This window comes from Amblyraja radiata, chromosome X (assembly GCF_010909765.2).
Source record: "Amblyraja radiata isolate CabotCenter1 chromosome X, sAmbRad1.1.pri, whole genome shotgun sequence".
Classification (NCBI taxonomy): Eukaryota; Metazoa; Chordata; class Chondrichthyes; order Rajiformes; family Rajidae; genus Amblyraja; species Amblyraja radiata.
The window spans coordinates 387,293-398,185 of NC_045999.1; the positions used below are offsets into that span (position 1 = coordinate 387,293).

At 43.3% G+C, this 10,893-nt stretch overlaps 2 protein-coding genes and 2 non-coding genes across 6 annotated transcripts in view; 2 read left to right on the forward strand and 2 right to left on the reverse strand.

Annotated features, from left to right (window-relative positions):
- Window positions 1-3,113, forward strand: part of lrrc49 (leucine rich repeat containing 49) — a 28,558-nt gene extending 25,445 nt beyond the window's left edge. For all 3 annotated transcript variants that reach the window (XM_033015103.1, XM_033015105.1, XM_033015104.1), the window contains one exon: window positions 1,084-3,113. In XM_033015103.1, coding sequence (XP_032870994.1) covers window positions 1,084-1,278 — 195 coding nt within the window. In that variant the 3' untranslated portion in view covers window positions 1,279-3,113. The remainder of the gene's footprint in view (window positions 1-1,083) is intronic.
- The window catches only part of mtmr10 (myotubularin related protein 10), a 902,395-nt gene that overhangs the window by 240,480 nt on the left and 651,022 nt on the right, over window positions 1-10,893 (forward strand). The gene's annotated exons all lie outside the window — the stretch shown is intronic.
- LOC116968370 lies at window positions 4,694-4,911 on the reverse strand. Its single transcript, XR_004410461.1, has one exon. It is a non-coding gene; the product is annotated as a small nucleolar RNA U3 (small nucleolar RNA).
- Window positions 6,190-6,261, reverse strand: trnah-gug. The gene has a single exon. It is a non-coding gene; the product is annotated as a tRNA-His (tRNA).

Sequence of the window (10,893 nt, forward strand, 5' to 3'; positions counted from 1 at the left end):
GCATTTATTTTGAGAGGGCTTGTTCACAAAAACAGGGATGTAATGCTGAGGCTCTATAAGGCGCTGGTCATGCCGTATTTGGAATATTGTGAGCAATTTTGGGCACCATATCTGAGGAAGGATGTGCTGGCTCTGGAGAGGGTCCAGAGAGGTTTTCAAGAATGTTCCCAGGAATGAGTAGGTTAACGTATGATGAGCGTTTGCCGGCACTGGGCCTGTACTCACTGGAGTTTAGAAGAATGATGGGGGACCTCATTGAAACTTACCGAATAGCGAAAGCTTGGATAGAGTGGATGTGGAGAAGATGTTTCCACTAATTAAAGGACATTCTTTTAGGAAGATGAGAAGGAATTTCTTTAGTCAGAGGGTGGTGAATCTGTGGAATTATTTGCCACAGAAGGCTATGGAGGCAAAGTTAGTGGATATATTTAAGGCAGAGATAGATAGATTCTCTTGATTAGTACAGGTGTCAGAGGTTATGGGGAGAAGGCAGGAGAATGGGGTTAGGAGGGAGAGATGGATCAGCAATGATTGAATGGCGGAGTAGACTTGATGGGCGGAATGGCTTAATTCTATTATCACTTATGATCAGCAAACCTGGACATATTGCACTTGACTCTCATCTACATCATTGATATAGATTGTGGACAATCGCTTCACATGAGGGACATCACCCGTCACCATCTCCCATTCCAACAATGACCCATTTAATCCCATGGTTTGCTTTCTGTCCCTGAACCAATCTGTAATCCATGCCTTTTGAAAGTTTTCTGAAATAAATATATCACATCAATTAGATTACTGACCAAACATCATTTGTGTAAATGTATGGCATTTTATTGTGATTTTCAAACACTGAACTCCAAACCTGATTCGGATCTAATGGCAAAGATACAATCGTTCTATCAGTAATAAAGACAGATAATGATGATAATATTTAGCAAGTTATGGTGCTTTCCTGGAGAGAGAAACAGATGATGTTTTAGATCAAGAACATGACTTGGATTGTCCAGTAGAAAGGATAATATTAAGCTGGACGTTTTATTTAATAAACCTTTACCTATTTTCTTTATTTAACATTAGGAAACTAAGACATTTTGCCAAGTGTACGTCCAGAGACTGGTTAAAGATGCAGCTCTTATTGATGTTAAAAATGAATCGCTGCACAAGCTCTGGCCACAGATCTTCATTGAACTTGTGCGAGACTGTGTCATCCAGATGAGCAATAAGAACTCCCACATGAAACTGTGCCTGAGAAACATCATGCAGCGGAAATGAGGAGGAAGCAGATCCACATTCAGCATTGGCCATCCTCTACCCTGAGAGAGCTGACAGCACCTCAATCACACCGCCATTCACACAGGAGCGTTCCTTCAGCATTTGGACTTCATTGGATCAAGTATTGCCAAATCGGTTGTTAAGAAACCTGCAATGGGAAACTGAAATCACACTGGTGAAGGAAGCCAAAGCCATTGTTACACTAGTCTTCCCCTTCTAATGCAGGTAGCAGAACAGTCTGTCATGTTAGACCTCTACTGGGAGGAGCTCTGCTTCTGTTACCTGCTGACTCTATCTCTGCTGGGCTTAGACCAAAACGTGTATTAACTGAATGTTTTCCCCTCTCATTACTTTGGGATGATGGAGTAGTTGTGAGCAGAGTTACAACTTGTGAATTCCAGCTCATTGTTTACTCATGTTATTAATAATCCAGAAATGTGGCTGCATAGAACCTGCTGGTTTCATGTAAGGTATTATCACAGCAGTTCAATAGTAAATTTTATTATCATTAGAAACATTTCTTGTCTAAATTTGAACTGGGCAATGCTTGAAAATGGAACTAAAGATGGCCTGTCAGCAGTGTGTTGTTGCATGATGGACCAGGCCTTCCTTGGGGCCACTGGACTGCTGAGGGTACTCGGCCTGTTTCAGGTTTGTACACCTGTATGTGGGGTCGTTCTGTGTGTACGGTGGACCCACATTGGCCCCCAAGACTGGACAACAATTACACCACTCACGTGTGGCACGGGTTTCAGCAGCAATTGTGTTCCATGATCTTTGTACCATCTGGCAGGTGCCAATATTATCTCTTGACTGAAGATTTTACAGTGTGAGTTAATGGATGCTATTTTTGAGTTTATCTTGCCACTGCAGGGAAAGGAGCAAATATTATGCACAGCTTTGATGATATTTGATGTTTTAACAGCTAATATCAGCTTTCATTGTAGACACACAGGCTGTAGCTATTCAACTCTGGTCAGTTTGGCTGTTCAGTTGGTTTTTAGGCTGCTCTGAACCACAACACCATCTATCTGCCTTTGCTCTGTCATCTATATCACTTTTCAACAAAAATCTAACAGTCTCGGCAGAATTGTGCCTGTTAATTAAAATATTATCCAATGATGTGTTAACTAAAATAGTCAGCTCACCACGTCAAGTCTTCAATGCCAAGAGTGTGCCATTGTTTACTGCATTGAATCTCCCATCATGAACCTGATTTGAGGCAGTTCACCGATGGAGTTGGAGCCAAGGCAGCAGGCACAGTTACGATAGATCATGAATGTGGATTCATTGTGAAGTTATGTGCCAAGTGTGCTACACGGGTGTGGGGCACTGCATGTGCATTGGATCTGGCCACTCAGTATGCATTCCATCACACCGCATGCTTGCGGACAAGAAGCGCATTTACTACTCGGATTTTCTGTCTCCTCCATAAAATGACAAATTTGAGTAAAACCCTGTGAGATTTTAAAAATATTATTTTAGTTTCTCGCTTGAATAGTTAACGTACTTTGCTTGGAGTTGTTCAGTTCTGTGAGGATCTGCACTAGGGTTCAATGGTGTAAGAGATGGAACCCACAGCAGGCAAATCTGGAGGTTCTGGTTTATTGATTACATTTTATCATTTCAGTAATTAATCATTTTCAATTTAAATGTAATAATTTACCAGACTAACGTCAATCATTAATTATTGTTTAACTATTCTAATTTTATATGCTTGATTAATTTCTATAATACAATGATTTTCAGGTAACTTGATTGCTGGTACACTGCTTATTTCGCAATGATTTCTACTCATTGCTGGTTGTATATGAAAAAAATCATTAAAGTTTGTTCCAAATTCATTAATCACTATTTTATTTTACCACCTACATCCAGGCATAACATCTGAAATGGCCATTCTACATAAACAGCTGTTGCATGTGACATGGCTTGTATGAACAGTGACTCCCTCTCACTCCAGGTCAGGCTTCCCACTGACAGGCTGCACATCGGGCAGGTTTAGTACTCAGTACTTGGGTATTTCTGAAGTGCAGCTGGTGTCATAGAGTATGAAATAAAATTTATTGATGACTAATATTTACAGAATAATTAATTTTAATGTTTATGGATACTATAAAAATAGTTTTTTTGATACATGAAGCTAGTAATTATTTCTCCAAAGACCCATAGTCCCTATACTACAGAAACTTAGCCCCACAGAAAGCAATCCTGTTTCAAGTTCAAGTTCAAGTGAGTTTATTGTCATGTGTCCCTGTATAGGACAATGAAATTCTTGCTTTGCTTAAGCACATAGAAAATAGTAGGCATTTACTACAAAACAGATAAATGTGTCCATATACCATGATATAAATATATACACACATGAATAAATAAACTGATAGTGCAAATAACAGAAAGTGGTTGCTAATAATCAGAGTTTTGTCCGAGCCAGGTTTAATAGCCTGATGGCTGAGGGGAAGTAGCTATTCCTGAACCTGGTTGTTGCAGTCTTCAGTCGTGACATTCTCATGAATTTTCCCTGAAACCTACTCAACACATCATGAACTTCCTCCCAGATTCGACCAGTCATCCCCAGGACAATTAACCTACAAACCCGCACATCTGTGGGAGGAAACCAGAGCACCCGGTGTAAGTGCACATGGTCACAGGGAGAACATGCAAACTCAACACAGACAGCATCCAAAATCAGGATCAAACCTGGATCACTGGAGCTGTGTGAATCTCTGGAACTCCCTGCCACAGAGGGTAGTCGAGGCCAGTTCATTGGCTATATTTAAGAGGGAGTTAGATGTGGCCCTTGTGGCTAAGGGGATCAGAGGGTATGGAGAGAAGGCAGGTACGGGATACTGAGTTGGATGATCAGCCATGATCATATTGAATGGCGGTGCAGGCTCGAAGGGCCGAATGGCCTACTCCTGCACCTAATTTCTATGTTTCTATGTTTCTAGAGGAGTAGGTAAGTTTTGAAAGGACGAGGAAACTGAAGGCCATGAGGGTCTGTGGCTGCTGCTCCTTGTTCATTTATGTTCTCAGCGCAGCTGCTAAGCTTCAGCATTCTCATGACGTGGGCAACTGGACTTGACCAGTGTGAAATATCAATGTCTTTGAGGTTTCCCCTCGGCTTAAAACCTCCCATTAATCCTCCAGATATAGTCTAGTTTTACTTCCTTCTCAGCAAGTGCTTGGCAATTGAGACAAAATGTCTTCAAATATCTCTTGCTGTACATTACGGTTTGCCCAATAGATTGTCACGCAATCTATAAATTAACTATAGAACTAGTTTAAAAAACGAAACTGCAATGCTGGCGACTTGTCTGAAGAAGGGTTTCGACCCAAAACGTTGCCTATTTCCTTCGCTGCATAGATTCTGCCTCCAGCATTTTTATCTGTTGTTATTTAGTAAAATAAACCAACCACTCAGACTGCGTTTCCTCCCTCCACAATCCCCCAAATGAGGACAGGGAACGGTCATCAATGCCCACCAGCACTTGTATAAAACAAAGCTGGTAAACCGCTTCGCGCTCAGGAGGAAACGCTGCAGCTCCTCATCATGGTTGGTGAGACCTTACTCTTTAGTACACGATTTCTCTAGTCACAGACTATAGAAATGATCCTTAAAAGTATAGCCTTAACATTGCACTGTCTCTGCACCTCTCTCCATTTACAGCAACACACTTTTAAGTCACTCTGAGTAATGACCTTTTCATCGATTGTTCACTAAACTCATCGAAAACATTGCAGATAATGTGTAGCGATCCCTTCCCGACCTTCCTAGACTTCCTATAAAGCAAAAGTAACATTATTATTATTACCACCCAGCAGGCATGGAATGTGCATAAATTAACAACCAGGCTCCAGCCATTGGCCCGCCGTTTGATCCGCCACTATTGCGGTGAATACCCGACACAATCTCTGCAACAGTCAGAGAAGCAGAACATGCGCTTCCCCAACTTCCCTGAACTTCCCCAAACTTTCCCAAACTCCCTCAAACTTCCAGCCGCCTGAACCCATGGGCAGGGAATGCTCAGGGAGACACCTGCTGGCTGCAGCTGGTAATACACCAGCGCGACAGCGACACCTGGTGGTGACCCAGGAGATGTGTTGTCCATTCTCAGTCAGTTCCACCAGCATCACGTCGTTCTTCTCTGACCACTGCATCTTCTCGCCTTCCTGTCACCTACCTGAGGATCAGGTCAGGCATGGGATGCAGAAAGCTGAACGTCAAGCGAAAGATGATCTTATAAGGAGTAAGGAGATGTCTGCAGGAGTACATTCTCACATATAGTTTAAACAACCACATTAGACCAATCCCCCCCCCCTGAAATATATAAAATAACATGAGCAACAAACAAAGTTCTGGGGTGGACAAAAATGCTGGGAAACTCCGCGGGTGAGGCAGCATCTATGGGGCGAAGGCAATAGGTGACGTTTCGGGTCGAGACCCTTCTTCAGTTCTTTCTTAAACAAAGTTCTGGAAAAACTCTGTCGGTCAGTCAGCATCTGTGGAGGAATAGACAGTGACATTTCGTGCTGGTCAAGAATCCAGTATCCAGTTTTTAATATCTCTATAGAAACGTTTTGTCAGGGAGAGACTGTTTCCTCTGTTGAGAAAACTCTAAATTGGGTTCACTATTTGAAAAATCAGTTAACTATTTAAGACTATTTAACTATTTAGTTAACTATTAGTTAACTATTTAAGGTATGATATTACCATGACAGAGCAGAGTCGAGGGGCCGAGTAGCCTCTGCTCTGAAAAACATAATATAACCACATCACAGGCATTTCTTCTCAAATCCCTAGTTTCATTTAAAATGTAAATTGAAATTGTCCTCCCTTTGATTTAATTTAAATATAATTCCATTAAAAAAAAGGTAAGCTCCCAATGCCGTGCCATTGCTTCACCGCAATGCCGTGACTCGGATTCGAACCGAGGTTGCTGCGGCCACAACGCAGAGTACTAACCACTATACGATCACGGCGAGCTACTCAGGAGCTGGCGTCCTCCGCCGAGTGACGCCTCAAGACGCCGAATACTGTTTATGTAATGACGTCGCATCCGAGGACCCGGCGATTCTGCGCAGTAAATCAGACTACAACTCCCAGCATATCACACGAGGCGCATGCGCATTGTTGTAAAATAATTGACAACTTCAATGGTTCTCTTCCCATCGCCCATTAATCCTTGTTCCACAACCCATTCAGCATTCTGAAGATGCTGCTTCCTTTCAGAACTCCCTGATTTGCTCTTCCGTCTCCAACAATAATTCCCTCTTTCACAGCTCTGAGTGCAAGTTCTGCTCTGGAGGGGGCATTGAGTATAAGGCAGGAAGCCACGTTGAAGCTTTGTAGAACGATGGTTCGGACACTTTTGCAGTATTGTGGGCAGTTCTGGTCAAAGATCCTATAGGATCTTTGGTTCTGGTCGCCCCATTACAGGAAGGATGAGGAGGGTTTATCAGAATCGTGCCTGGATTAGCGAGTATTGGCTGTAAGGAGAAATTGGACATTTGGATAGTTTTGTCTGGAATACAAGAGGTTGAAGGGAGAACCTGGTAGAAGGATATACAATTTCGAGAGACATATAGAGGTTAGACAGAATCTTTTTACCTGGTGGAAATATCAAAGACTAGAGGGCAAAGCTTTAAGGTGAGAAGGTCATGTGTATAAAGGAGATGTGTGGGGCAAGTATTTCACACAGACAGTGGTGAGTGCCTGGAACACTATTCCAGGTATGGTGATGAGGGATCTACAATAATGGCATTTAAGATGCATCTGGATGAGCACATGGATATGCAGGGAATGGAGGGTTACGGATCATGTGCTGGCGAAGGAGGCTAATTTATCTGGGCATCATGCTTAGTGCAGACTTTATGGGCAGAAGAGCCTATTCCTGTGCTATGTTCTGACCCTGCCCATTGTGCAGGATTGTGTCCCTGGGAACTGCTCGTAAATCAGAGAGTCCTGTTAGGGAGCTCTTCAGGATGAACCATGACATGGACCTTGCTTCATTCTCCAGACCAGCTTCACAAATTCACACTCAACGGGTATTCAGCATCTGTGGAGGATTGCACAGCTGACATTTCAGGCTGATCAAGAATCCAGCATCCTGTCTTTTATGACTATAAAAATATTTTGTCAGGGTGGAGGTGGAGAGGCTTCACATTTTGCCAACTATCTCCTCGCTGTAGCAGCCATCGCAAGGGTAGTGGTAGTCAGACTCTGACAGCACAGGAAGGATCTTACGAGAAGGACAGCTCTCACCGCCAGCCAAATTAGGTCTTGGTGTTTGGTGGTGAGGCCTGCTGGAGGCATTTCAGCGGACAAACTGGGCAGTCTGCTCAGAGAAACACGTCACAAGATCCATCAAGTCCTTGTCCCTCAGGGTGCCCCATGCTGATCACTGCCTGAGTGACATGGTAAAGGTGTTGGTCTGGAAGAACGTTTCCAATTGAAGGTATTGAATTAGATGCTTATGATGTCATCTCCTCTGTATTGGAGAAACCAAGGGAACATTGGATGATTGGTTTGCAGGACACCACTGTTCAAGGGTGACCATGAGCTAAAAATTGCCTGTTACTTTAATGTCTGTCCCACGCCCAAAGATTTATTTTAGCTCCTACATTGCTTTAATGTAAGCTTGAGGAACAGCATCTTGTCTGCCATCCAAGCACAGAACTCCCACAGGACCTATCGGATCACCAGACCTAATGTGTAGGAAGGAACTGCAAACGTCATCTATTCCTTTGCTGCCTGACCCGTTGAGTTACTCCAGATTTTTGTGTAGATCGCCAGATTTTCCAGTTTATGTCAGAGAGGAGACGGAGAGGAGAGCTCTTCAGCGCGTCGTCAACAGAGCGCAGCGGATCATCGGGATAGAGCTACCAGCCTTGGAGGGCATCTACCACACGCGGTGCCTCAGGAAGGCCCTCAGCATCCATAAGGACTCATCACACCCCTGTCATGGTCTGTTTCAACTACTTCCCTCCGGCAGACATTACAAGGCCTTCTACGCCCGAACCTCCAGACTCAGGAACAGTTTTATCCCAAGAGCTATAGCGGCTCTGAACCGGCCCAAATGAGTGCCCCCCCCCACCCACCCCCTTTGGACAGTCTCCCTCAGATGGTCACGTCAATCAATTCAGCTTGCTTATTTATGTATTGTATTTATTTACCTTTCTTGTACATCAGTGGAGCTGCACACTAAATCTCGTTGCACTGACGTGCAATGACAATAAAAGATATTATTATTATTATTATTATTATTGATATGGCCTATTACGAAAAAAGGTCATCCTGTTACACTGTTAATTCTTCTCCTCCACAGATGCTCCCTGAGTTGCTGTGTCTTTTCAGATTAATTTTAAATTTCCAAAAACCACAGTGTGTGCATCTCCCAGTTCCAGGTAACAACTTCCTGGGCCGAGCACTCTCTGCCCATTTCCTAGCTGGGTTCTTTTGCCAAGAATCTGTTGTCTTTGGCTCTGATCTCCATCTGTCAGAAACTATTTCTGTTCATCTGAAAAGCAAAATTAATTATTTATAAACTCAGCAGCTTTCTTGGAATAGAATTAAACAGCGAGCAAAGAAAATTTGGGAAGTTTTATTGAAAGCACAAATGTTATCATTTTGGAGAGAATACCCAGCAACTGCATTGAGGCTGTCATCCAAACCTTCTTCCATTTCATTCAAAATGTATGGTATCCCTAAGAGTGTGATATACAGGTCTCAAGAGAAAGTGAAGAAAAAATATCCAGATGGCCGGCACTGTATGTGGTTTCATCAAGCTGTGCTCAGAGCCTGTAAAAGCCCAGACTTAATCTGCCCTCATACAACAAAACCCTCACCCCACGAATCAATCTGGTGAATATTTGTTGCACTCTCTCTATTGCAGGTACATAGGGAGCTCAGACCTACGCAGAATATTGCAATCACTCTACTTCCCTCCTCAAACAGGTTTCTCGTGCAACTGCAGGAGTTTCAACACTTTGTCCCTTCCCTCTCATCAGGTCCTCCCAGTGAAGCAGTGATTCACTTGTACGTTCTACAATCTACATGTGGTATTTTGTGTTCACAATCTATTTTCACAACTAAAACCAAACATTTTGAGGAGCACGTTGTTTAGTCTGCAGCAGTGACAGTAAGTTGACGTGAGACCAATCTCACATTGTAGTTCCCAGCACTCAATTCTGTAATCAACAATTTCAGGTTGTTGTCTCTGTCTGTGTCAGATCCGACCAAGCCTGCTGCAGATGATCTACTGCAACATTACCTCAGGTTTCCCTGTACACAGACACTGCCTGGTTGCTGACCATTTCCAACATTCACCTTTTCGTTTCAGTCTCCACAACAGCTAAGACCACATTTTACAGATTTCACATCTCTTTGTTTGTTTTCTCTCTAACTGCTCTCATTAATCCATCAACCTGATGCCTTTTTAAACAGCATGTCACCATGGCAACTTCTGGCCTCACCCTTTAAGAGATTTTTTTGTCAGTTCCATGCCCTCTCTCATTTTTTCTACAACTTGAAACTAAATAGTTTTCTTGCTTTTCGAGTTCTGATGAGGAGCCTTTGACTCTTTTGATAGACGCTGCCTGGTTGCTTCCAGCATTTTTATTATATTATTGCTGGTAGAATCAATAACTAGCTCCATATTGCTGACATTGAGGAAGACCGGTCTGAAGAAGGGTTTCGGCCCGAAACGTTGCCTATTTCCTTCGCTCCATAGATGCTGCCGCACCCGCTGAGTTTCTCCAGCATTTTTGTCTACCTTCGATTTGCCAGCATCTGCAGTTCCTTCTTGAACATTGAGGAAGAGGTTATTGTCCTAGCACCATGTTTCTACTTCCAGTGGTGTCGTCTGCAAACTTGTAGATGGAGGTAGAACATGGAGTTTAGCCATACAGTCGTGAGTGTATAAGGAGTATAGTAGGGGACTGAGAATCCTTGCAGGGCACCAGTGTTGAGTTAATGGGGGGGGGGGGGGGGGGGGGGGAGTTATTGTTGCCTATCCTCACTGATTGAGGGCTGTGAGTCAGAAAGTCAAGGATCCAGTGGTGAGGGAGGGAGGGGGGAGTGGGTGCACATTGTAATTGTAGCATGTGTCTCTCCTCAAATCCTGTTGCATTTAAGGCCAACATACTTTTTGCATCGAAGATAGAGACAAAATGCTGGAGTAACTCAGTAGGACAGGCAGCATCCCTGGAGAGAAGGAATCGGTGACGTTTCGGGTCGAGACCCAGTCTGAAGAGTCACCCATTCCTTCTCTCCAGAGATGCTGCCTGTCCAGCTGAGTTACTCCAGCATTTTGTCTCTATCTTCGGTTTAAACCAGCAACTGCAGTTCCTTCCCACACATACTATTTGCATCTATAGCTTCCTGCTGAACTTTTATATTAGTTTTCAGCAATTCATATATAGAAACAAACGCCCAAGTCCTTCTAAACACCAGCAAATTTCAATCTCTGAAGTCTGAAGAAGGATCTCGACCCAAAACATCATTTGTTCATTTACCTCCACACCTGCTGCCTGACACATGAGTTCCAACAGCATTTTGTGTTTTACTCAAGCATCTACAGTTTCTTGTGCTGATACTATGGATATTATCGTGTC